This window comes from Folsomia candida, unplaced genomic scaffold (genome assembly GCF_002217175.1).
Source record: "Folsomia candida strain VU population unplaced genomic scaffold, ASM221717v1 Fcan01_Sc004, whole genome shotgun sequence".
In the NCBI taxonomy this organism is placed as follows: Eukaryota; Metazoa; Arthropoda; class Collembola; order Entomobryomorpha; family Isotomidae; genus Folsomia; species Folsomia candida.
The window spans coordinates 7,417,356-7,445,176 of NW_019091196.1; the positions used below are offsets into that span (position 1 = coordinate 7,417,356).

General features: G+C 36.9%; 6 protein-coding genes across 9 annotated transcripts in view; 3 read left to right on the forward strand and 3 right to left on the reverse strand.

Moving 5' to 3' along the window:
• The first annotated feature begins 2,597 nt into the window (after positions 1–2,597).
• LOC110848101 lies at positions 2,598–4,115 on the forward strand. Its single transcript, XM_022095221.2, has 2 exons — positions 2,598–2,988; positions 3,056–4,115. The coding sequence occupies exons 1-2, from the start codon at positions 2,628–2,630 to the stop codon at positions 3,286–3,288; spliced, it is 594 nt and encodes a 197-aa protein (XP_021950913.2). The 5' UTR covers positions 2,598–2,627; the 3' UTR covers positions 3,289–4,115.
• LOC110848100 (glutathione S-transferase) lies at positions 4,105–5,088 on the reverse strand. The gene is made up of 3 exons (XM_022095220.2): positions 4,805–5,088; positions 4,574–4,741; positions 4,105–4,502 (listed from the first exon to the last, which is right to left on the reverse strand). The coding sequence occupies exons 1-3, from the start codon at positions 4,953–4,955 to the stop codon at positions 4,189–4,191; spliced, it is 633 nt and encodes a 210-aa protein (XP_021950912.1). The 5' UTR covers positions 4,956–5,088; the 3' UTR covers positions 4,105–4,188.
• Positions 5,089–5,481: 393 nt separating this feature from the next.
• On the reverse strand, positions 5,482–6,898 carry LOC110848631 (cuticle protein 19.8). Its single transcript, XM_022095889.2, has 4 exons — positions 6,804–6,898; positions 6,552–6,726; positions 6,287–6,475; positions 5,482–6,224 (listed from the first exon to the last, which is right to left on the reverse strand). The coding sequence occupies exons 1-4, from the start codon at positions 6,807–6,809 to the stop codon at positions 5,770–5,772; spliced, it is 825 nt and encodes a 274-aa protein (XP_021951581.1). The 5' UTR covers positions 6,810–6,898; the 3' UTR covers positions 5,482–5,769.
• Positions 6,899–8,087: 1,189 nt separating this feature from the next.
• On the forward strand, positions 8,088–9,943 carry LOC110848635 (innexin inx2). Its single transcript, XM_022095893.2, has 4 exons — positions 8,088–8,285; positions 8,375–8,700; positions 8,769–9,345; positions 9,428–9,943. The coding sequence occupies exons 2-4, from the start codon at positions 8,412–8,414 to the stop codon at positions 9,690–9,692; spliced, it is 1,131 nt and encodes a 376-aa protein (XP_021951585.1). The 5' UTR covers positions 8,088–8,285; positions 8,375–8,411; the 3' UTR covers positions 9,693–9,943.
• Positions 9,944–10,758: 815 nt separating this feature from the next.
• On the forward strand, positions 10,759–16,329 carry LOC110849034 (putative defense protein 3). The gene is made up of 4 exons (XM_022096409.2): positions 10,759–11,183; positions 11,622–11,770; positions 11,845–11,909; positions 15,616–16,329. The coding sequence occupies exons 1-4, from the start codon at positions 10,973–10,975 to the stop codon at positions 15,761–15,763; spliced, it is 573 nt and encodes a 190-aa protein (XP_021952101.1). The 5' UTR covers positions 10,759–10,972; the 3' UTR covers positions 15,764–16,329.
• A 191-nt stretch (positions 16,330–16,520) lies between these two features.
• The window catches only part of LOC110849561 (poly(rC)-binding protein 3), a 72,903-nt gene continuing 61,602 nt past the window's right edge, over positions 16,521–27,821 (reverse strand). For 3 of the 4 annotated variants that reach the window (XM_022096985.2, XM_022096981.2, XM_022096982.2), the window contains exons 14-16: positions 26,985–27,150; positions 26,302–26,430; positions 23,893–25,375 (exon numbers count right to left, since the gene is read on the reverse strand). In XM_022096985.2, the coding sequence (XP_021952677.1) occupies positions 24,958–25,375; positions 26,302–26,430; positions 26,985–27,150 (713 nt within the window). In that variant the 3' untranslated portion in view covers positions 23,893–24,957. Of the gene's footprint in view, positions 20,676–23,892; positions 25,376–26,301; positions 26,431–26,984; positions 27,151–27,821 lie in introns of those variants that run through there. The other variant, XM_022096986.2, reaches the window with a different exon arrangement.

The window sequence follows — 27,821 nt, forward strand, 5'->3', positions numbered from 1 at the left end:
AGATGAGTGATTATGTATGCATATTACTTACTTAGGCACACCTTTCCTTTGTTCTACCAATCAAGGCGAGTGTTTGTCAACTCATTCTGTCGTCGTGTGTGATTGCATCGTTTCGTAATTTAGGGTTTCATCCTCCTAGTAGATTCTGGACATTATTTATGTAAGATTGATGATCAGGGGTACAATGACGCGACATTTTTTAAAGGGTGTAAAAAATATGGGGATTTCTCCTTTTCATTTTCCATCTTCAAAGATCCTATCATTTTGTCAGGGATTGTTTTATGTAAATCAGTTAGAACTGGTAGAAGGATGAATTTTGTGCTATTTTTACCTAAGGAGCACGTTGCTCTGATGGCATATTTCTTCGGGTGAAGTTATGTACGTGATTATTTTGCAGGGTGTGAAATTCCCACATTTTCAATTAATATTTATGACCGAGGTGTTAATTAAAATTGGCGAGGAAATAATAACAATACAAGTTTCGGGGTAGTGTTAAAAAGTTAATTTGCTATAATAACAGCTTAAATATTTAGTATGGGTTTGAAGGGTGGGTGCACTTTGTGAAACAAAGACAACAATTTAAGTGCAACAATGCAAAAAAATCACGAATTGAAAGGGAATGCTTCAATTAAATGTCATTCGAATCCTGCACAACGCAAAATAGAAACGCCCAAAATATTTGCGCATAATAACCAATATCACATTGGAATTTTATTCAATTGATATTTATTCATCGCTAATTTTTTTATGTACATAAACACATAACTTGGCTCCATATGAATATGTGTACATATTTGTTTGCATTCATCATAAATAATTTCACACAAGCTTGACATTGATCTCTGATACCGTCTACTCGCAAGCCCTTCCAAAGTTTAAAGTGTTCATTCATCACGACCACCACGTCTTAAAAATTAACTTGTTATACATCAGAAAACACATTAAATGTATGTATGTAAATGGTTGTTGGCGTAGGTTTTCGTGCAAGGGGAACTATATAAGTAAAGCACGTATGTAATGTGCAAAATATGATATTTTGCACATACTGAGCGTAGCATTCCTCTCAGTCTGACTTATAATTGCTGCTTTTCAGACTTTATGGCGTAAAGTCTGCGATTATTATATCCTCGTATCTCAGCATTATTTGCAATTTATAGTTATGCCTTATTTATATTTACTGCAGGTTGTGTACATATCTTACAAAGTTGTACAGTAAGTAGCATTTCATGATATTATTTCCTACTCTTTCAGCAGTCTTGTGTTTGTGAGGGGTCGAAAAATCCATTCCTTTGTCCGTCTGCTACTTCCATCGCTAAAAAAACTATACAAAACCTGTTAGCCGTTCACCAGTTTAAAACTGAATCGATCTGAAAATAGATTACTAAAAAAACAACAACCACGAATTTCATCTACAAAGAAAAACTATCCAGCAGTGCACCGTAATAGACTGCACGGTCATCATCACGCTTACAATAAATTTTAGTACATCCCACATTGCAGATTTTGGAAAGGTATGTATAACACAGCGTCACATCCTATGTTTCAGTGTATTCTGGCACCTATCACAAAAAAGGCAACTTCCCCTCTCTCCTCTCAGGAGAATTTATTATCTAAAGCTGAGATCATTCATATATTCGCAGTCAGTCACGATTTTGGGAGTCCAAGCTAAATACGCGAGTTAGTTTGTGCAAGCGAATCATATGAATGAAGTGTTAAAAAGGTTGTAATAAAATATTTACATATTAATAAAGCCAAGTGTATGTACATGCATACGTTTAATATCAACTCTGACAAAAAACAATACACAATTTTCCGCTCCGTTCTTGGAACCTTGTTGGTCGGATACGGTTTTGTTGGCTGATCTGGCAAATTTGGTGACGAACCAAGGCAGAGTTCAAAGGAATCCTTCATATCGGATAAGTGATAAGTGAAGTGATTTTTATCCAATAAAAGCGTGAGTACGAGAGGCCAGAGTCATTCATTACTCGTTAAAAGCCATCCCGTCAATAAGTTACCTGCGCTAATTGCTGAGTTATCTGATTAATTGAGATTTATCAACGTGCCCCAATTTCACTTGAATTACTTTGTCTCACTTGGGTCATCGATTCTTCCCTAATCGTCATTTCAGTACTGTTTAATCGGTAAGTGTTGATATAGATAATTATGCCGCAAAACCGGCAAAATTTACATAATATGGCAAACAAACTCTTAGCGAACAAAGTGCACATTGCTGTTGGCAAGATTACATGCTAGGCAAGCGTGTCAAGTCATTTTGATAATCGTGGAGGAGAGATAAATAGTATTTGTCGTGATGTAAAAGATGTATGTAATGTAAAAAGGGGTTCCCCACGCCTTAAAACGAACGCCTTGAGTAGTAAAACAACTTTTTTCCCTCATTCTTTACCGCACAAATTCACTGAATTACCTGTATCGCGTTAAGAAAATAAGAAATGAGAATGCATACTGTAATTGATATCGTGTAAATTATGCATTTATTTATGTACATGAAAAGCATGTACATAGTTGCAGATCCGCATTTGCTGCGAAGTTATTCACTCATTCATTCATTGATTCTTTTATTCACAGACTTACTTAACCCCACCTCAAGATTGTGATAACCTCTAAAAATGTTTGCCCTTGGGAGAAGAACACTGGAAATTGGTGTTATCTGCGTCGCCCTGGTTTTGATTGTGTCCGTGTCGTGCGCCATGAGTAAAGCGTGTCCCTCTGGTTTTTATCCCGTGTCGTCGTCAGAATCTGACCCCGGCGCAAATATGCTGGATGGCAGTGGGATGGACGGACTCAACAATATCATTCCTGTCGATAAAGACAGGAAGAAGGAACAGGAATTAGTACAAGTATTTCACAAGGACGTCGTGATAACACCCACGACTTCATCGACCACAAGCACGGAAGCAACTACGACGAGTTCTTCGTTATTAAAGGAGCCATTTTCAGTAGTAATATCAACAGCGACTAATCACTCCGGTAAGTCATATAAATAAATAGTTTCAAAATTTCAAATAATTTACTATTTCAAAATTCCATTCTTCAGGTCGTTCCATGGTGCTCAATTTTACCACAAAAGAGTGTCAAAATCTCCCCGAAATAATGCGAAATCGAGTAAATTCCATCAATACTAACTCGAAATGTGTCATCCTCTGTGATAACTTAGATTGTGAGGGATGGTGCACCCAATTCGCGCCGGGGACACCGAGTCATCACCGTTTTCGAAAGTTACGATTCCACAACAGGGCCGAGTCAGCGATGCCCTGCGATGAAGAATAGTTGCTGCATGACATAACTCACCTCACTCAATGAATAATAATAATTCTAGAAATAGGAGCCCCTTGGCGGTTACAAGTCCAAGAAGTGCGCAGCAGAATTGTACCTGAAGAAGCGTTTTTTAATTATCAGTGTTGATCTCTGTGATGTCAAATGTCAAATGTGTCAGGGTTGATTTGATGTGAATAAGTAGCAGCAGAAGCGGTGAGTCATCTAATCTGCATTCTCTCTGCATCATCGTCAACCCTTTTGTTGTTGTTAATGGACTGACCAAGTTTTGTAATTCATAAAATAATATGTAACAATTTTGCAATTCTTTTAGTTGAAGGGCTTTTAAACATTGATTGTTAAAGTCAAAGTATTAATTTAACGCTGTACCGCTTTCTAATAGTATTACTTACGTACCTCAAAAGTTCCTACACTGCGAAATGTTACCGAAATGTGAAGTTACCAAATTAATTTTAATCAGATGCTATTTAGTTTACATTGTTTGTTCCTGATGTAATATTTAATTTAATTGTTGATGCATTTATGCATGTAGATACTTACATTGTTTACTTATCTATTAGCTAATTATTGTTATTATCAATGCAAAGAGTACCACACGATGTGTGATTCATTAGAATTGCGATCAGGTCTCGCAGATTCATAGAAATCTTCATATGTATGTGACTTCATTGACTTAATTTAATTTGTGTAATAACAAGATGATCGAACAAGACGAGTTGTGTAGAAAAAAAACTTGTATACAGATCGTAATTTGTCTGTTGATCAGACTGGATTTGATATGGATGGATGGATGGGTGGTTGAATAAATAATTAAATTTTGACATGTTTTATTTGCCATGTAGAATAATTTGATTGATCGAATTACACAAGAATTACTCTTGAAAAAATGTATGTTTAAAATTTGGATTTGGGCCGTTTCTCAACCCAAGCTTTGATCTCTGGCGTGGCAAAAACGGTGTCACACAAGGCCTTCAAGGCTGGAAAACCTTCTGCCAATTTGACCCCACCAACGAGTTCGAGATTGTTGAGGACATGGGCCAACCAGAGGTCTGCCCAGGAAAGATTCTTCCCCACGAGACGTTTTCCACCGTTGGCGCTGATAATCTTGTCGAATGTTTTGAGATATTTGTCCACGGTTTTGGCCTTCGTTTCCTTTATAAGTTCTTCTCTCTTAGCGGGATCTTTTTCCGTTAATGGAGGCACCCACACTAAATTTTTACGTAACAAAATTATATAACCCATGGATTTTAAAATTTGTTCTTTAGAGAAAAATGCATACCTTGCAAAAAGTCTTTAGACGAATCCACATACTCGTCGATCTGGGCAGCTTCCCAGTCATCGGAACCCACCAGATTGAATTTCTTGGCAAAATAACGCTGCATTGCTAATGATTGGCAGATTTTGCGACCATCAAACTCCAGCATTGGGACCTGGCCCCACGTGCATTCTGAATGTCCATTAAAAATAAATTAATTTCCATAATTATTATACTAAGTCATTAGTATCTTACTTTCTTTAATTTCTGCCGGAATCGTGGGGGGTGGGGGTATGTCTCCAAGCGGAATACGGACATCTTCGTATTCCACACCTCCCAAGGCAAATATCATCCTCAGTGGCTCATTAAGACCTCGAGCGTCGAAATAGTAAAGTTTGTAAGACATTTTCACACGATTTTACGATTTTGCACGATATTTAACAAAATTTCTGTTCTTGTCTCTACAAACTTCCACTGACCACTATGAGAAACCTCGGCCTTGCCACCTTAAATACCATGCAAGCGACAATTATCTATTCGAGTTTCAACTTGTTGTTGGATAGTCAGTTTGACCTTGTGTGCAATCGGGATCACAAAAAAGCATGGTTTAAATCAAATATTCATTCTATGCACTCGTCACTCGTATATCTGTAGCATGTGAAGCTTATGATACAAGTAATTGCATAATAGTAATTACATTAGTGAGATACTCAAATGGTGTGGAATGGTGGGTGTTTTTTGTTAGCATTTCAGTCCGTCTCGGTTGACTATACTCGTGACAATTCGTTATCACTACAGAATTTAATACAACAATGCATGCTACTTGTCTCTATCCAGTTATATGACCCAGTGTTATTACTATAGAACAATCTAGAAATCAACAAAATACTTGACCAGAAAACGTTTCAAACCATGCACAAACTTGGTACGACTTGTTGGAAAACTAAACACTTTTTATTACAAGTTAAATCAAAAAGTGAGATTATGATACAAATATATTTTTAACATCATTAATACGTATTTTCAAATGTGTGTATGTATAAGGTCATTAAATATTTAAAGATCACAGACAAAGTTCAACAGCATTAAGATAATAAAACAGGCAGAAACAAGAGATTATTAAGACGTATAGAGACAAGAGTAAACATAAGCTCAATAAAAATTGAGAAAGTCGTATGTACGTAGATAAGTCTCATTTGATAAGTCCTAAAAAATATAGTTTAAGCGTATCCTCCAGAAACGACTGCAGGTGGACCGTAACTTGCTCTTGGCGCAGTGCTGTAAGTGACCATGCTGGGGGCTCGGTACCGTTGGATGGCTGGGCCAGAGGTGTAAGTTACACTGGGAACGTAGCGTTGATAACTTGGCCCTGTTGAGTAAGTAACGCTTGGTGCGTACCGTTGGATAGCTGGGGCTGTGGAATAGGTCACGGTGGGGGCACGTGCGTATTGAACGACGGGAGCTTGGGCGTACTGCACCACTGGAGCTGCTTGTGCGTATTGGACCACTGGGGCGGCTTGTGCGTACTGGACCACGGGGGCGGCTTGTGCGTATTGAACCACGGGGGCGGCTTGTGCATATTGCACCACTGGAGCAGGTGCTGACGCATATTGGACGACAGGAGCAGCTGCAACGGCAGGACCTTGTCGGTCAACGATAGCGTTGAATCCGTTGACTAGAAAAATCAAAATTGTAAGCACTGATTTCAGTCATGTATCTCATCATTTTTGGGAATACCCGAGTCCGCCGTGTAGGTCACAGTACGAATGGCACCATCAGGCTCAACGAGAGAGTATTGTCCTCGGACAAGGTCACCATCTCGAGATTCTGAGGCAGATTTATGATCTCCAGTCAAAGCGTCGGAAACGGAATATCCATACTGATACTGAGGGTGAGGGTCGTATGGTTCGGGTTGAACGGCAACCGCTATTTATGTATTATTTTTTACTATATGTAGGGGACAACCGATTTAATATGGTTAAAAAAATATGTAAATTAGTACCTTGTGTCACAGCCACTGGGGCTTGAGCGTAATGTTGAATGGTGGGGACGGCTGAGGCATATCTGATGGCGGGGGCACCATAAACAGCCTGTGGGCCATATGACAAACCTGGACCGTACGACACTGCTGGACCACCAGCATGAGCGAGGCCGATAAGCGCAACCAAAACAATTACCTGGTCAAAACACCGAATTCTCAAATTTCTCTCCAAACTAAACAACTTTTTCCTGTCCTAATAAGTTTTGTGCTTACCTTCATGGCTAAATTTATTTAAGATTTAACTGAGACGACTCTATTAATTGGATAATTCCCACGAGTAAACTGATTACTGAAAATATAGAACGAATTGTATTTATACCAAAGAAAGATTGCTATTGCTTCAACATTTCTGCCAGAGTGCCAACAACATAAGTAAACCACGCTAAATAAAATCAAAATGCTTTTATTATGCATAGAATTCCAATAACTTATAATCTTACTGATTAGCATTGACTGACGCCGAGTTGGGCGAAAGATCACAGTGCAAAAACCACCACCTTAAAATGTCTCAATACCCTTCTTCAAACAATAATAACAAATGATTAAGAATGGACAGTACATTTACAAATCAATTAATGTGAGTGACATTAATTGAACCAATTGGATGAACACATTTACTTACTTATTACTCACCTACGGTAGCAGCCAAAAATCTCAGCCAGTAGCCATTACATGCATATGAAAAACATAATTCGACACCCTCCACATAAAACTTAACGGCTGAACGTATGCAGATCTAGATACACACATTATTATTATGCAAAAGAATGTTCACACCAGTTGATTCTGGTTGGTTTGCTGCTATTCAAATAGCAGCAAATTTCTTCTAGAAATGTCAACTAACTCACCTCCTCGCGATCATTGAGCTACATAATTGACACTCGGCCAGAAGTTGCATTATGCAGTGTCAATTTTTTTTGTATGAACCCATCATCATCAGAAAAGGAACTATTATGTATTTATGTATGCCTCCTCCTCTCCTAAATCAAAATCATAGTAAAATGATTTGTTAAGATAACCGGTAGTTATCTTGTGCAACATTTTACAATGCCCAAGATCACCTCTCGTTTTGCTTTATTGCGGTGTGAATTGTGAAAGGGTGGGGTCAAGCGGCTGCACAAATGTAATAAAATAAATGACATTTATCATCTTATTACTTATCACCACTACTGCATACTGCTTGTTATTATGCAGCTGGTAAATAATAATAATGCAAATTAATTGGCAATGAAATAATAAATTGATCTCGTTATTTTATGCACGTGCAATAAAATATTGCACATTTTTGCAACGTAAGGTATGTAATACATAATAAATAATGTTTTGTGGTGTGTGTATTTCAAGAAATTTATTGGGAGGGGGCTTGCATAATTAGTTTTCATGAAATTTTTTTACCACACGTTGACGCCGATATGAATATTTTTATCCAGTTTGGTTTTATACGCAAAAAAAGAAGATTGAGACTCGATTTTCAAAGAAAGAATAGAAATGTGAGATTTTTTGTACTGCGTAAAATAGCATTGGCGGTGGTTGTGTGGCAATGGCTGACTCGCTGACTCAAACTGTTGTTATTTTTTTAAGAAAAACTACTAGTAATTACTGGTAAATTAGTTCGATTCGTTGAGTTTATCTTATCTTAATATTGAGACATAATTGATACCGTGTTATCAAGGGAGGATCCTACCTTGTTCTGAGGTAAGTAAATTTGTGGATTTTGGGTTTCTGAAAATTGTGTATTTAGTGGGAAATTATAATTTTGACTCGAGTATTTTTATTCTTCAAAGTTTTATTCTTCGAATTTGCACTAACTACGAGTCGAAAATGGGGCGAATGAAATTCAAGATCAAGATCGCTCAGCCGTCCTTGTTTTCACATCTGACGACCGTTAATCCCATAAAAACTGATGACTTTATCTTCCGGATTCACTACAAGTTCACCTTTCTCATCATTCTGTTTGTTTACACGATATACTGCAAAACTTTGTGGAAATACGACATCCTAAGTTGTAGCAATTCGGCAGCTGGAAAAAGCAATGAAATCGCATCCACCTTTTGCTTCGCCACGTCCGTCTACTCGGTCACTTTGGATAATAACGAGGATAAGAAGACTGGTAAGATGAATACAATTAGATAGAAAGTAGCAATATTTAAAATCAACTAATCAATTGATGCTAATTAGGAAGATACCCAGGTGTAATTGGATTCGAGGACTTGGACCGGAAAGAGAACGTCCGATACCACAAATACTATCAATTCACGCCCTTCATTCTTCTCGTCCAGATCATCATCCTAATCACCCCTCGCTATCTGTGGCGCTGTTATGAAGATGGAAAAATTGCCATGTTTTGTGAAGGCATTTCTGGCAAGGATGGTGGCCCAGTACTGGATAAAGGTGGCGAACCTTATAAGCGAAGAAGAAAATGGCTTGGAGAGTATTTCGTCGGATCGTTGGGGCACAACAACCCCTATGCGTTCTTCTATGCGGGGTGTGAAATGTTGAACATGGTGAGTGTCGTGTTCCAGTTGTACTTTTTGGATGTGGCGACAGGAAACGTGTTCTCGACCCATGGACTTGGTCCGATTGTAAAGAATCTTCTTCAGAGTGGGGGAAAAGATGATCCTCTCAGTTTTGGATTTCCCCTTGTGGCCAAATGCACATATTCATATTATGGACCTAGTGGAAATATTATTCCACACTCGGCCGTTTGCACGCTTCCACTCAACCTTGTTACAAAGATATATATTGGCTGGTTTTGGTGAGTGAATAATTAAATATAATTATTTATAGTACATATGTGAAATTACGTAATTACTTATGAATACTGTGTTAATCTGCAGGGTGTATTTGATCTTCTTGGCCGGACTTAATACCCTCAACTTGATCTACCGTGTAGCCGCCATTGGATCTTACCAAGTTCGACTACGAGCCCTGAGGGAGTACGCTCTCTTGTCGAAATCCGACCTGCGTTACATTATGAAGAAATGTGTGTACGGAGACTGGTTCATTCTCACCTTACTGGCCGAAAATTTGGATCCCGAAGTGTTCGTTGATATTATGAATGAAGTTGTATACAACTTACAACTCGATAAGGTCAATGCCTAATGATTTTTTACGAATTTTATTCCATTTACTAGTTTTCAATCATATAAACTACTTTAATTAATTACGTAGTTCATTGTTCATTAGTTGTTGAAAAAGTTGTATTTTGGAATAGAGCAGAATAGCAATAATTAGCAATTTATTGTCATCATTTTAATACATTTTCATTTGCCTCATTTTTTAAATCAATCGTAGTTCGTTAAAGTTTGAACCAACCAATTACTAGAATAAATACTAGATTATTCACGATAAAATGTTATTGTACCTCAACCTGGCCGTAAACTAACACAGAAAAATGGACCTCTTCGCCTTGTCCTCTTATACCTTCATCATTGAGAATAATCGAGATTTATATGCGTACTTAAAATTGGACAACTTGTGAATAATTGTTGAGCATCAACCTTATTAAGTAGTTGGAATGACAAATTGTCATCGTCAATCGTTGCCAATCTATAAACTATGAAATAATACTTGCGTCTTTGCAAGCTTATTTGCAGACCGTGAAATCCCAAATCAGTGAAACTTTACGTGGTTAATGCACGATGTATGTAGGTATGTATGATGATTCTGATGAGACATAAACCTGAGACGAGTCTCAAACCACATAGATGTTGCTGATCTTGCAAAATCTGTCAATTTTCGAAGTATATATAACTTCCTACTTTTGCAATAGTACACACAGAGGAAAATTATGTACTTCTTGCTCAACTATTATATCACTTATTTACTACGGCGTTTATAGTGTCGCAGTTTTATTCGCGAGTTAAGAATTAAGATGCAGGCAGGGCCGTTGAATTACGTGGTTTAAATTTTTCCAAGCCTCCTACTACTTATTTACATACCTTCAAGTATCATTATGCAGATACAAAATTTACGACACTTCACGCAATTATTTATAAACTCGTGCTGCTTATGCCTTCGCACTCAACTTGTCACACAGTTGAGAGTTCCTGTATTTCAGTAAAATCAATTTGCCAAAGTTTGCATGGATTTTACATAAAATTGGGTCATTTTTTCCTTCAAGTGATACCAGCCAGTTGAATATAGCTTCACTCGTGAATGAAAACGAAAATAAAAATGTAGTAACCGGTGAGGCTTAACCGATTCGAATCTGTAATTTAGCGTGACCAGCGCAGATAGAGATGTGAACCACACTTTCAGGTGACGACGACACTATTCTTCTCGCAGAGGTGTTGCTGTGATCATCATATCAATCAGCTCGGTCGTTTATCATCTTGTTTTATTGGAAATTTTGAAATTTAAAGAATTTTACACAATTCAGAATGTCGCTTCGGTTGAATTTGGTGGGGGAGGTTGTGTCTTTGTTGGTGGTTGGGTGTGTCCTTTTAGCACATTCTTTTCCGGATGGAGCCCCTGGAGAAGCTTGTGTTCGTCATAAACCAAATCACGGAGGAAAGGCTCAGCCGATGAGCCAAATGCCATTTACCATAACGGCCAGCTCGTCGACGTACAAACCTGGAGATACCGTTGCAGGTGAGACATAGATAAATTCAAATACTGAAGATAATTTTACTTAAATTTTTATGTTGTGACAAGTAATTCTTGCATAGAAGTTATGTACATGCTTTTGCATATGAAAAGATAGAGTGGTTTTTAGAAGTAATAAATATGTAATACTTATCTATATACATTTTGATTAGCGAATTTTATACGATTAATTTTCCAACTTTTTAATGTATTTTTTTCGTCATTCTCGAATTCGATCAAATCGGTTACTTTACAAACTATGAAATATCCTTCAAATGGAAATAGTACGTTTAAAAAAGATATGTAATAATTACATATTCTTTTCATTCTTCCTGTCTTTACATATCTTTCCATCTTATAAATTATGCATTTATACGAATCGCATTTTATCCTATTTCAATCCTTCACAAAAATAAAGTTGTATTTCTATTGCTTTAATTCCAGTTCGGATCGAGGGCAAGTGGGGAAAGTATTTTCGAGGATTCTTCGTCCAAGCAAGTGATGAACGTGGTCGTTGGGTCGGCAAGTTCGAGCCCACAGATTTTTCCGTCAGTCATCCCGAATGTGCCGCAACCACACATCACGATAACTTGGTAAATTAACATAAAGTCAAATATCCAATATGCTTATTATATATTACATAACACCGATGATGGTCACGTTACAGGAGAAAGAGGAGCTCACCCTGGTCTGGCACCCCCCAGAGAACGCCACCGGTACCGTCCGATTCCTGTGAGTAACTTTCACCACCACCACCACCACCACCAACTTTCCCTCTCATGCATAAAACTTTCTCCGAGTTTCGTCCTGTCCATGCGGGTTCCTTCAACCCGTCGGCCGGTTGACGTCGTGGCTCAACAATTTTAATACGTATTTGTCCTTGCCTTCTTGCCTTCTTCTTCCCGTCCTTGGAAGAGAGAGATATTCGTATTAAAAGTGGTTTCTCTCAAGAGGAATCAATCCGACATCATTTGCTTTACGATGGTCGTCTCGTCAATCGCACACAATTAGTTTTGTTCTTCAGTCAGACTCGTCTCGTCTCGAGATGAGATGATGATTAAGGTGAAAGTCATTTTGTTTTAGCTGACTGGCTCCTCTCTTCTTTCGCATCATGTAATGAAGGAAATTGCTGAATGAAGGAAATTACTTGAGCCAAGCGGCTTCATTTATTAAGATGAGCGTATAAGTTGTCCGACGAGGGGAATCGATTTATTTGTGGAGCCTCAGTTTTGCTAGAAACTTTCACGAAACGATCCCATTTGATGGGAAATGTATGTATGCGTTTTAATTTAATTGAGTAACCAGACACACAGCACAGTGCGACAGCAATTTTGTCATAATCTTTCACTTATTAAAGTGGTTTTGCCAGCTTTGTCCGTCCGTTTGCAGACAGAGACTGAAGTAGTATTGTGAGAAATTATAAAAGAAAAAGCAGGACGTCAAAGTTGTATTCGTGCCTCGCAGTAAGGGTTCCTCGTTGTCCTTGTAGTAATAATAATGTGTGACGAGTTTCTTCTTCTTTTTCTGAGAGAAAATGTATGTACTTGGATTTGGAGTGAAAAGCAGAATTCGCAGGGGTCCTCCGTCGGCTTTCTTCCCCTCTGAGCGAAAACTGCCAACTTATCACACAGACTTTAATCCATTTTCTTTAATTTCTTTTTAATCGGCTAACTTCCATTATGTCACGTACGTAACAGGTCTAAAACGTATGACATGTCCGTTTGGAATGAAATTTTGAGTCGTTTTTTCCTCCTCTTCTAACTTTCTAATCAGTCATCAATCTGTACAAAAGTACATACATTCGTACCGACTTTGTGGGCGTGCAATCTCTTCGAGTACTTTCTTGTCTTTTTTTTCCGTCTTGGGATGCAAAATTGAAATTTGGAATTCTAGATTGGAAACTTTTTCCATTTGTGACAATCACTCAGTCAAGTGAGCAGCAGAAGAGAGGAGAGGAAATAGTGAGCATAGAAAAGATTGGAGCCGTAAGACAGGATTTGTGAGACAGGAGGACATAGGCTTTTAGTACTTTGTCACCCTCTTCTTCTTCTTCTTATGCTGGGAAAATCACCACCAACCAACTTTCTCCTCCAACACTATCTCTATCTTTACCATGTAGCTGTTTGATCGTGGCGTTGCTTGCTTGTCTCGACTCCTACAGAGTAATGAATGAGATGGACCACAAATCCAAAGCTGCTTTATTAATGTCCTTCTCTAGGCTCCCTCCACTTCCACTTTCTCCAGTAATATAATGAACTAAAGGGAGAAAAATTGTAGTAAGTGGCTCTCATCAACTCCATAAAAATAAAGCCATTCCCATCTCTCCCACACTTAGAGGAGGACGACCATCTCCTACTAAATAAATTCCTTCCAGAGAGACAGAGACCAGCAACGACTAATCCTCATTCTCAAAAAAACGAGGTCCAATTCTTGACGAAATGTAAAAAATAAATGAGAAAATAAAAACCCCATCAAAAACACAGTGACCAGAACTATTGTGTTCATAAAGAGAGAATTAATAATCCCATAAAAATTGGGAGAAAGCCGACACTGTTTTTTATACATATATTATAAGCAGTAGTATATATTATTTATACATTTATGTACTATATATTTGGAATGGGGAGAAAGATCCTGGCCGAAATTTATGACACGGAGGAAGAGGAAATGCACAGTAGAATAATGAAACGTACATATTTTGGTATAATCGGGTCAGAAAAATAGAGAGAAAGCGGCAAGGAAAACAACCCTGGCTGTACAACGAGTGAAAGCAATTTACGGCTATTAGTATGCAGGTGGAGGTGCAATTATTCAAATGAAAATACGGGAATAATTGGCAAGTTGATTCGCATTTTAATGAGGTCTTCTCATCCAGTTAGGATGGTGTGGGAAGTCCGTGCTATTATTCTACTAGTGGATATGGTAAGCATATCGTCCTTAATGGGTCCAAGTACTTATTCTGCCTGCCTCGTAGTAGTCTGTTCTTATTCAATGAACATAAGTTGGCGAGGAGGAGGAGACTTATTATTATTAAAATCAGTTGTCCTCCTTCTGCATCTAATTTCATTCTCTCAGTCTTCCCTTTAATATCCCTAATTTGAAGAGATTTGTCTTAAATCCCTTCCTCATTACGGATGGATTATCATTTCCGGAAAAACTTTTACTCAGGGAAAGTAAAAAAAAGACAAACATAACATTTAAAACTGGGACGATTCACTTCGCTAAGCTGGGCTTAGGATGCGTCTCGTACTACAAACGTAGGTAATTTAGTACTTTTATATAATGCATACAAGGACAGCGAACTCGTAAATTTCGGGGGGATTATTTTTTGCACACTTTAATTTGAAAGGATCAACAATAATCAGGAAGCGTACTAAATATTTTGTTAGGAAAACATCATCAAATTTTGTGCTGCTTTTACCCTACACAAAAATTTCCAATTGTTCCAGACTACGGAAAACATGTCGGAAATGGAGACAAAGTGACTTTAGGATGCAACTCTGTAGGAAATCTTAAACTTGGGAGGAAAGTTTGGGTTGGTTGGGATGAAAATTAATCTAATCTCGCCCTGTCATTCACTCATGCAGGATTTTAAAGAATCTTCTCCTCCTTCTTCTCTGAGGACATTTAGACCCCGTTTAGTTTACACTTATTTCCTGTCACTACTAAATACGTGCACTTTGACGGGGATGTTTTCATATCGAAAAGGTGGAAAGGATTTAGTTCGTGATGGAAGAGCACCTCGCCATAAATAAACTATCGAGTAACAAGTCTCTCCTTTTCAATCTTGATTCAAAGGATTTTAGGCTTTAAGAAGGAACAGGGTTTACTTACTTCAAGGCGCTTCGGCTTATTTATTTTAGAGACGAGATGATGTGTGCATTTCGAAGTTAATAATATGCATAAATTCGTACTTTTGTCTGATCAGTGCAAATATGGATCTCTACTAAAACAGGAATTTATACTTTGAATTGTTGAAATTTTTTTTAAAATTGCAAACTTTGCAAATTCTTCACTCTGCCGAACCCTGCCGGTGCGACTCTAATTTGTGTGAAAACATATCGTGTGGGGGATGTTAGATATTTTATCAAATGACAATTACGTATGTTCTTCTTCTTCTTCAGTGTAAATCTTGCTCAGAGATTATCATTAGACTTTCACTTACTCACTCGCTCACTCGCATACTTCTCCTTCGACTTCAAAGGGAACTTTCTCCCTAAATTACTATGAGGATTTCTCGGTCACCACGAAAGAGGAGGCAGGAGGCAGACAAAGCTGCCAACCTAAATTCCAACCGAGAACGTAAATCCTTTAAGCTCAGTCATACACTGCGTTGTTATATAATAAATGAAGATTATTGACATATTTGTCCCACTCTGGGCTTCGATTACTGAATGGGAGGAAAATTGTGTAATAAATATTTTCTCCTTATGTACAGGGCATCAATCTTAAAAAGTTACAAGCTTTACTGGGTGGACGCCCCCGCTCTGACGCCGAATAAGTCGAAAGCCAATTTGCAAAATTCCCAGGAACACAAGCCCGTTGAAGAAGTAGCGTCGTCATCGCCATCATCAACTTCTGTATAAAAATGGAGTATGTAAAAATCAAAATTTTGACTTTTATTTTTTTATAATTTTTTTATTCGTACATTTCACATTGCACAATTGTGTAGTATATTGTATAACATTATCATAGTTAAAAGTAGGTCATCATCATCATCGTTCTCCTCTTATTTAAGTAATCGTATAATGATAATACATAATAATAAATTCAAGTAATTTACATAATAAATATTAATATGATTGTGTAACAACTAATTGAATAATGGATAACAATTATTAATTAATAAGCTTAATTAGTTGATGATTATTATATTTTTACGATTGTATAATTTTATGATTCGATCATAATAATGATGGTTTTTTGTTGGTTTGGTGGTAGCAATATAAATTGTACTATCCGACCTATGAATTTAATATGTGTGTAGCTTATCTCTCCCTCTGCCCGTTCTTCTTCGAATATGTTCGCCTCACCTCGTAAATAATTAATTATGATGATGATATCGATTTAATTAATTACATACTTAATTGTTACATCACGAGCAATTAATTTTTACAAATTAACAAAGTGTTCCTATATCTATGCTAAAGTAGATTGTGTGTAAATTTACGGTTTTTATTTACAAATGCAGCCAAGAGAACAATCAATTGTTGAATAGTTCTCTGTATATTTAGCTTGTCAACTTTTTTGTGGCTTATCAACTTACTTACTTATCCTACTTCTATCTATGTAAGTACTGTCCATTATCCGTTCTATATTGCCCCTCGGTCTCGTCAGTATTACTTTTCTCATATTTTTATAATAATCACTTCTTTCACCTGTTTTGTTTATTCGTAATAAACACCGAGTTAGATATTTCATCACTTTTGATAACCTAAAAATAAGTTAGCTATGTATGTATGTACCGCTATCTATTTATTTATGGAGTTATGTACGTTATACATTTACTAAAACTTTCACTCACAACCGTCGTCGTAATAATAATTTAATGGCTTATCATTTTATCCTGTTGGACTTTCTGACTAAAAATTGAATAGGACTTTCTTATAGAGAGCGACTGTCGCAGTTTTTCATGTCCTCTGAACTTTCTCTGGCGTAGTTTTTTGCTATCATTTTACAAATTTACACATTTTACAAATTGAAACAAAGAGAAAATCTAGTTGCTTAGTTTTATCCATATGTAGGTTATCGATGTAGGAATTGATACATCCAATCCAGCAGACATGAAATACATACATATACACAATTTGTCCCATATTTTACGTAATTGCTTACTTCCACAGTAAAGTTAGTTCCTAATGATTATCGGAGCGATTGAATTGAATTGAATGATGTTACTTCTTGATTTGACTCGTTTGAACAATTAAGTAGTTTTGTATGGTATTGGAACGAATAATAAATTGACAATCTTTTTCAAAACCAAAAAAAACATGAAATATGCACATATTTATAAAATCATATTGTTCTCAATATTAATTTCAGGGTGGGAACGAAACGTTTAGATAAAAATGTATGTATGGAATCTCAGAATTATAAGCTCGTTTTAGTAAATATAATAATAACTCAGCCCAAATAAAAAGATTGATTTGTTGCTTGATTAATTGATTGATTCAACAATATATATGAATTAAAATCTCAATTTTGTTAGTAATCAAGGAACGAAACAAAGTGAAAATAATCCAACCCTTGTTGATTTCATAAGGCATTTGTCCGATATGTTGATATTCTCTCTTGATTTTCTACAAGCTATGAAGTAGGATACCTTGCATATTCACTAACAAGTTAAGTATTTAATTAAGTATGATAAAAAGCAGCACCCTTACCTTCACCACATCCAACAACTAAAATCCTCAGTGTGTCTGGTGTGTGGTGTGGCTGTGGTCATAAAATTTAGATCGTGGTTGATTGATTATATACAATTTTAGACAATAAAGACTTGCATTACGTCAACAATTATAAGAATGATTGCTGCTGCCTGCCAGTGAATCTCGTGTCTTTTATAAAGCTACCATTTTAATCGAATTTTATCTCTACGACACAAAGTGACGTAGTGATAGAATTGCAAGAATGATAATGATAAATGAATAATAATCGCGTGTTATCAATATGTAAGTAGCAAACTAGTATCAAGTAAAGCCAACAGCACCTCTTCAGTCATTAATAAAACACAAAATGATGAGTGATTAATTAAGTAGATAATTGAAAACGGTAAAATTATGTATGACTTATGTATTTTTCATGTATTCGGTATCACTAATGATTCATAGAAAACCTAAATATGACCAAAAATTACTACCAGTTTCACGCTTTATCTCGTACTTGAATAATTACGAGATGGACAATTATGTAATGTTAAAGTTCTGAATCTCACACGCCTATTGAGATCGTTTATCCAAAAATGTTTACCGAGTAGTGTTTAATAGAGACAGTCCAAAATTCGAGTTAGTTGCAATTAATATTAAATATTTTTACTGTTAGCATACATAATTTATTTATATACTCACTAGCGTTTAGACCCTCATTATCCTTCCAGTATTTGTATATTGAGTAATAAGAAATGAAAACGGTAAATACTTAATTATTAAACCTCAAGAACAAATCGTATGAAAGTTTTTTCTAGTAAACTATTTATCTATTCTGTTATTATGAATATTTTGAAAAAATGAGAAATTTTGAAATTTTGTCTAGTAGATAAATGAAATAAAAAGAATTGTAGTGGTGTAACCACAATGAACAAATTCTGCCAAGTTTTTTTGTTAACTTACATTGAAATTTATATGTACTTCTATCACAGTCCGGTGCAGTTCTTCCTCATTTTTTTCTAACAACTTCGCACCGATACACAATTCATTTTTTTCCTATTAAAATCATCCTGCCCCCATTTTATGTAGACAGCTACTTTTAGTAATTTTACGCTTGCATACTCTTATTTTACAATATTTACGATATTTATTTATTATTTATTCTGAGAAAATATTAAAAAGACAATTTTTCCTCTTCTTCGCTTCTTTTTTTCCTCCTCCTCAGTATTAATTGTATGTATGTATCAACAACCTGTCAGTGATCTGATCATCAAAAGAATATTATTTATTTTTTGTTATCCAAGTTTTTTGGCACGACCGATTCATCATTTTTTAATACTTTTTACTTTATCATCCGCCCCCTTAAAATCTTGCGTAGTTCGATGGAATACATTTCAGTGGCAATAATTTCAGTGGCAGATTTACATATTTTTTTTTCTACTCCGTGTAAAACTGAGACTATGAAATTGACTAGTATAAATTACTCTTGAATAAAATATAACAAGTGACAATGACACCTCCTCCCTTATCTTGCGTAGCGTATTTGTATAATACTTCAATTTGAGTCCAGAGAGTTGAGTTTAAAACTTGAGATTGACGAGAGTATGACGAGATATCAATTCAAAATTTGGCTTGTTTTTTTCTAAATAAATTATTCCGCATTTTATGTATTTATGTCACAGTAAAATACTTGATGAAATGTGTCACAACTTAAAAATTCGTTTATGTATGTATGTATCTACGTAGTATTTAGTAGTAGCGTCTCCTTTATAAAGAACTACGTACATGTAAATACATATTGCCACCTTATCCCGGCGGTAATTATGTAATTTCTATCCTAACATTTATTAAAATCTGATGTTTCTAAAACTAAATCAGGCCATACTGTATAATGTAGATTATCTAAAAATTAGGCTAAAAATGCATACATTTCTCTCTCTACGAGTTGCTAAATATGTAAGAAAGGCCAGATCTAAAAAGTAGCTGAGGCCGTGAGATAATCAATTTACATATTTCTTCCCTAATTTTGAAACGTTTTAAACATATTTTAAAATATTTGAATAGTTCAAATTCAGAGAGATAATAATTTTTTTTCTATATCATGTCCCCCAACCGACTAGAATGACACACCACCCTCCCCCATATATTTTTTATCTCTAAACCACAATGCAATGACGAATTTTTGTTTTATGAAACTGACTTGAGATTCGAAAATAAATTACTTGACATTTTTTTCTCCTTGGCCTTTTATCTCCTGCTCAAAGAAACGATTGATTGTCAAACCCAAGCATCCAAATTCCAATCGCCACGCTACTACACACAACAACAGTCAATTTTACGTAGTAGTAAAATAATACGGTATGAAGAATTAAAACAAGATATTAGATAATTACCACTCTTAAACAGAATTAAGTAATGTCTTTTGTCGCGTCTTTTTAAAATGGGCAAATAAAAAATATTTGTCGTCCAGAAAGTAATAAATATTCTTAGATATTTAGTCATCTATGCCTCCTCCAGTCCTGCCTCGTATATACACAAAACTATGGAGAAAACTCTATCGTAAAATTAATTATGCAGCAAAGCAATCCCTACATAATTACGTGTAGGGTTGAGGTCGTAGTCTCGATCTCGATCAGTAAAAGGTCAGTTATTGCGGCATTACACATTCTTTTTCTTCTTCTTCTTCTTGAGATGTAGATAAACTGACTATAAGTTAAAGTAGATAGTTGACGAACGTATATAGTTTTACGCTAAGAAGTAAGTATTTAAATTAGGTAAGAAATTATTTAAAACTTGAGACTCCACCTCCAGACCGGACCAGCATGGCTCCCTCCTTATTAAAAGGGACGAAGGTCATAGTGCGGATGAAAAATGATGGTACGGGTGTTGATGATGATTAGAATGAGGGGGAAGTTGACCGTGGTGGTAGTTGTGATTGACAAGATGGTGTTGAAGATGATGGTGATACGGTAGAAAAGTGGGCGGCGGTGGAGGCGGCGCTAGTTAGTGGATCGGCGCGCGGAGAATGGGGCTTGGCGCGGTGATGTAAAATCCAGGTGATGGACCTGAAACGGGCGCCGCGGCGGGAAACCCGATTAATCCTCCCCCAGCCAGGGTGGCAGTCTCCATTGCTAACCTGAGAGTTTGGGGGAAAGGAAAGAAAACAAAATTGTAAGAGAGAAAGAAACGGAGGTGGTAAAAAAATATATGTACTAATTTTTGCGATGGTTTCTTTTTCTGTGGAACTGCAAACAGATTTGGATTGGATTTCGCAAATGGGAAACTCACCCTATGCAAAATTTTATTAATCCGTCATCATTTTTTTTTCATGTGGTGGCCTCACCACTTTAATAAATATTCCACCACACCGACCAACCAACTTGGACAAACTTTCTCTTCCACAGAATGCAAAACACTTGAACTTAATTTAAGTAAAACCTCAATTTGGAAATCAATTTCATTCTTGGCAAACTCAATTCTGCAAAGATGATGGAAAGTTTTGAGCAGTTCAACTTTTGTATGTTTGACTTTTCTTGGAAAAGAAAGACAAATTAATTAGTTGGACCGCAGCTACTTACTGGATGACGAAACGAACCACACCGCGCGCGACCGATGGATTGATTGGGTTCTTGTGGGTTTGGTTTTACTTTCCCAAGGAAAATGTCAATTTCTACTACTTTTTTTACAATTCAAATTCTAACCCAACTTTTCTCCCAAGCAATCAAGCTTTTTTTCTCCTACGTACTGATTGTCAATGTTTGACTTTTTCAGATCTAATGGGTGTTTGCGACCCTCATCTTACCAACCAAACCACCATAATACAGGTATCAACTCCCTCTCTGAATTTCATCACTCATCGCAATTACGAAATGTAATTTGAAAAACGGTTCGAAAAAAGTTTACTGTTGATCTTTCCCAACCTTCGAGAGAGATGACGCCAATAGTAAATTATTTCATAGGGACGGAGAGAGAACATTGGGAAAAAGATGTTCGTTAGTCAAGTCATTCATTTCGAAATGAATACCATCATCAAGTGTCACAGATGTGAAGAAACTAACTTTCAAGCCTGTACATGGGCCCTTTTGCTACTACTACGTTTCCTAAAATGACGTAAATGAGTAAAAAGTTTGCCTAAAGAGAGAGACCTTCTCCCAATTTATAGCAGAGACTCGAAAGGAGTAGGAACCGTTCGGTAAAAGTATTTGTCTTGTCAATTAATTTCATTCTGAAAGTTATTTAGTCAGTTAGTTCCGTTTAAATAAACTATTAATCTCACCCGTGAACTTTCTCTGGTCTTCTATCCGACACAAAAAGCTATACGTGGTAGAGTATCATTAGACTAAATATGTTTTACATTTCTCCCCACTTTCTCCGAAATATTAAGCCAACCCGACCCACGAGGAGGACGGAGAGAAAGAAGATGATGGATTAACTCACTCAGCTCTCTTTAAGATTCAAAACTCACAAATATAAATGACAAAACTCTCTCCGAGAGCAAACTTACTTTCCCTTCGTCCTCCGTAGAGTCGGATGGAAATGAAAACAAAGTTACAACTTTTACTCTTTACATATTTAATAAATTTCATATCACTCCTGAGTAAAAAATGTCAGGTTTCATAGGCGAGACGCATTTTACCTCACCACTTAAGCCCAGTGTTGAATGTGACTTTTTGCATTTCGATTGTGACACCGTCTTACGTCGCGACTTATCATCTCAACAGGCGACTGACTATGTGGGTCTGTCTGTGCTGCCATTTTTTTCGTCTCACTTTCTCTACATTTCGTATTTAAATTTATCCAGGATGGATTTTTTACTATCAGTTTCTTAATTTATTACGGGGTGAGAATGATGCATAATCATAATTGAATGAAATTGTTGGTTACCTATTGATGACAATTGACGGAAAGTTTGTCCAAGTTTTTTTTTACATGACGATGAGTCGGACGGAGGTGAATAATTTATTAGTATAATGGTCATAGCGCATTATAGGGACAGATTTAGTCGTCATTTCTGCTCGGTTTTATACATAATATATCAAGGCAAAGAGTTAAGGGTCTTATCTGGCCTGGTGCAAGACGACGGGTTTCGTTTTTTAGCATGTACCAGTGGGGCGACTGGGAGTAAGAGTTTCCTCATAAAAAATCAATGCCCTGGAGAATTTTCCAGAGTTTGGAGCTTCAACAGGATAAAGTAAGTAGTGGAAAGAGTAAGGTGGTGGTGGTGGTGGTACGGGTAGAAAGAAAGAAAAAAAAAGAACGGGCACGTAGGTTCCGGGGATTTAGCGATAAGGAGGATTCACTCACAGTCTTACTTTCAGAGGAAGGAACAACTTTTTGACTTGGATTTCCGAACAAGGGCAGAGACTGAGATGGTCCAGGTGGATAGATGGATGGAAATCATGATATGAAATGATGGGAAAATGACCAGATTGGATTTTAGAGTGGAAAAGAAGATGACGACTTTTAAAAACGGTTAATCAAAAGATGGGATTTATGTGGGATTGATATTTCACCAATTTTTGGAGAATCATCGTTTACCTGTTTGAATGTCGTGGAGGAGAGGTCGTGAGCGTGGGTGTGAGTAGAAGATTGGAGATTTTTGGAGATAGAGTGGTTGGTGTAGGTTGGATGACATTTGGAGTTGGATTGAGGAAGGTTAGTCATCATTGGGTTGATGATGATCCAGTAGTTTGAGAGAGGTGATTGGTTGGTCGGTGATGCAATGAAAATAAGGGTATGCAATCTGGTCGAGAAGGTTTTAATAGTGTATGTCATGAAATGGGAAAGTGATAGTTGTCGTCGGGATGACGTAGGATGTGGGACAAAACTTACCTTGCCAGAAAGTGGATTTGAGGAGGACATGACATTTGGGAATTTTTGTTATATTCCACCGAGTGGAAATTGTGATTTGGCTGGGATCGTCGGTTAAAAATGGAGGACAAAATCCGTATTTTTTTCTAAAAGGGAAAGTAAATTGCTTTCGATTCAAGTCGGGAAGGAAATGTGCGTAGGTAATTAAACTTGATATTAAATATATCTACTTTCACCAGTATATCGGTAGTAGTGGTGGGACAGAGGATAAGGTTTGGTCCGTATTATGTGTTGAGAGTGAGCACGTGGGCGGATTGAGGATTCTGCTTGTGGAGAAAAGTTTAATGAAATGATCAATCTTGGAATTTGTTGGTAGGACAATAATAAGATGACACCGGGCTGGACGGTGAATGGATAGATGGAGAATAAGAGAGACAGATTGATGAGAAACTTATTGGAATTCTGGATCGATGGATGGATGGGTCTTGGTTGGAACGGCTGGATTAATTGGAGAGATGAAAAAGAGAAAGGCAAAAAGGTGGTTGACATTTTAGGATATTCATTTATTTTAATGGATACAATTTTAGGACATATTTTACAATAGGACAGAGTGAAGGTGGTTAGTTAATCGGGGTAACACTAATATTTATCTATCTAGGAAATTTTAATCCAGGGAGATGCGTTGGATGTGCAATGTTGCTGTATTAAGTATGTAGTCTGCTTGCTTTCTAATCTATTTTATAGTGACAAGTATGGCATGCACTTTTACTAAATTCTGATATTAGTTCACTACGTAAGTAGTACGCAATCCATAGATAGATTTTCTATCCAAACAACTAACTAGCTAACAAATTTAATAATAAACACTACTATTTATATACCAGTAAATACTGAAACTTTGGTTTTCATTAGGTCATTATTGATCTAACGCCTCACAACTTCTACTACTCGTCCTGATCAACTTTCTCAAATCGAAACATCAATATATAACAAATCCTAGGGACGCCTACACCTACTCATTTACCGTAAACCATCACGTACAGAATAGTTCTGTTCTACACACGTCACGACACGATACCACAATCAGCATTGGAATATTGTTACCTTACAACAAATAACTATCTATTTATGTATGTATCTATTTGTATTTATCTACGCATGTAAGTGTCTCGTACTTAAAATGAATACATGACTTTTGAATTTACACCAATTTAGCTACGTGGTCAAATCAAAACACGTAAAAATGAATGTTATCCTCGTTTTACCTGGGACTACATGGTCATCATCATTATATTTGTCACAGTTCCCACCAAAAAAACTAAATTGTGTATGTACATTTGAACTGAAGCTAACAAAAATGGCAAAGTAAAGAGACACACAGAATTATAAATTCTCTTAAAATTCCCCTAAAATAATGATATAAATTTATATACGTATGTAAATATATAAGTCATCAATCTTCCGAGACTACATTATACTCTTCGTCTACTTAAATAATAAATCTCAATACACAAGAGTTGTTACAGACAAGATATAGGAGGTCGAGGTCATGACATAAGAGAAAAGGATGGTTGGATTTGGTTCAGTGATGTAAGATGTTTGGTTGGTTAGTAAGGGGCGAACTTGTTCCGGTCACTTTTGGATTTGGGTGGAGGAGAGTTTGCAGACTTAATCTTGGGTTGGAAGGAGTTGTTGTGGGAGCGGCGATGAACCCCGGTGGTTTGGACGGGGTGGTGGCCCCCACTTCCATGCCCTCCGCCACCACCACCCCCACCCCCACCACTGCCTCCCATACCCGGCAGATTCGCCGCGGAGGAGAGCAGCTCACTCAAACTGCCCAAACTCCCCAACGCACTCAGCGAGGAGAATAACGGGTTGGAAAGTAATTTTGCAAGTGGGGGCAAGTTTCCAGAATTATTGGAATTGTTCGAGGAACTGTTGCCCCCAAGACCACCTGAGCCATTTGAGGATGTCCCTCCCTCCCCTTTGCTTTGCGCATCCAAGTTTGCTTTTTGCAGTTCCACACTGTTTAAGTTGGATTGATTTTTTACTTTTATAAATATTGTATGTATGTAAACGATGTCATTACTTTTATAAAATTGAATATTCCATACATCAGAAATCATAAATAATTTAGCAGTAAAAACAAAGAAATGAGAACCATATGCTAAAAAAGCGTCGTGCAACATGCAACTACCAGTTGATAACACCTTGTTGAGCAAAGAAAGAAATTGAAATCAGGTAACTACCAGCAAATAGCCCGTCGCCATTATGTTATTACCAATGCTAATATTACCAAGGCGGAGTAATGGTACATAGTAAATAAGAAGAGGAAATTCGACACAAAAACACAGAAAGAAAGGCATGCAAGCAAACATGTACTCACGATAACAGTGATTACCCAATAATTGTTCATGTTCACACACCGCCTTTCTCCAGCTATTTACTACCATATTCCGCCGCTGCCACCATCAAAATCACACCAACAACAACGAGTTAAAACTGTGTACTAAACGGAACGATGAATGTGTGGACAGCACGCGATGCAAATTATAAGCATAATTCCATCCATAATAAAAGAAAATAAGTGGAAAAACTGCAATTTCCTGGTCATTAAAAGGAAGGAAATATTTGTGCGTTATTCATGGTGCTTCTGTTAAGTTGTGTTTAGATATAGGGAGGCAAAGCATAAAAATAATTAAACCATAAAAAATTACGGCTTGCACAAAATAATTGTTTATCACAACAATCAAACCGCGACAATGACGAAAGTTTGCCCATTGAAATAGATAAATTAACATTAACAGCTACATATTTATCCTTTAATCACAAAACTTTCACTCAATTGTGGATCAACTATTTCGTTATAGTAAAAATACGGTCTCTTCTCCATAAGACGAGCAACATACATATTTATTATCGCATTATTATCATGCAGAGAAATCACGTACCTCATGTTGATTAAATATTGAGCCAAAGCAACGCTGTCTGGATTGCCGGTAATTGTGATCACACGATCAGAACATCCCTCCCGCAGTTCTTCAGAGTTGCTGATACGAATCATGGCACCGCTAATTTGCCTACAATTTGACAATTTTACACCAATTTTAGAAAAAAAACCATTAAGTAAATCAAAATTTCATGTCTCCCTCTTCACACGAGATTGAGATACAAAATGTTGTAACAGAGCTACACTGATACTCGCATTTAACTGAATCGTCGTCTTGTGCAACTTTTAAATAAAGGCTCAGATCGGTCGGAGAGGTAAAAAAGAAAACTTTGACAGCCGAGTAATGGGAAAGGACGACGGGAAGGAGGCAGCAGCACCACCAGCATCAGCCGATGGATGGATGGATGAATTGCATGTCTTCCCATCCACGCCATCGATTACCTGGTCTCGTGGTTGCTTTGCTGCGTCTGGTCGCAGACAAGACAAAAGATTGAAACGAAAAGTAATATAGCAGTCAGTCAGTCACTCTTCGTCTTCTACTGCTTTCTCCACAAAATAAACATTGCAATATCATGTGGGCTCATTCATTTATTTATTTAATTTCATCTGCCACCGCACATCGTCGTCCTTTCCCCATTCAAATTAACGATTCGTTTACTATTAACGAATGAAATGATGTCTTACCGAATTTCTGCTATTTTAGTGCCTCCTTTCCCAATCACACAACCGATGAGCTCATTTGGAACCGTCATCTCTTGCTGGACGTGATTCGTCTGTTGATTCTGTTGCTGTCTGTTATTTCCGGTGCGAAGTTGACTCCCTGCAATGGCTGCTAACGCAGCTAAAGGGGCTGCAATTATACAAGTTGTATCGTTAGCTACATACATACTTTTTGTGTGTCGAGGAGAGGTACATATCTGAATTTTTGGTTTAAATTGGAAGGAGAGGAGAAGGTGAATAGAGTCTCATTTTCAGTATGCTTCCACAATATTTCTTCACCAAATACCAACCAACCTCCTCTTATTCCTCCCGTCTTTTGAATGAAATCGTTTTCAAAAACTTTATTTGGAGGAAGAATATCTAAATCTGAAATGGGATCTCTTGAAGTACGCACAAAAGAGACGCCGACAACACAATGCGACCCATCACCCCCGCCACCAACAACAACAACGAAACGAAACGAACCTAGTTTAACTTATGTATCTGACATTTATGTGTACAACTCTAGAGATATACACAAACCACACAATCAGGGAGGTAGTAGTAGCTATTTTATTATTATTATTATTATTTAGTATCGATTATGCATTCCTATCTGCAACCTTCTCCCTCCTGACAAAGTATACATAAACTTCGCAGTTAGTGGAACATTTTGGCATAACCATCTTCCTTCAGCGTCTCTTTTAGGTCAAGACAATAATCTATTTACTTATCGATTTTACAACACAAAACTACACTTTATTGCTACCTGTCAACAGCTCAACTCTGCGAAATGCAGCCAATACTACTACAGCACCAGCA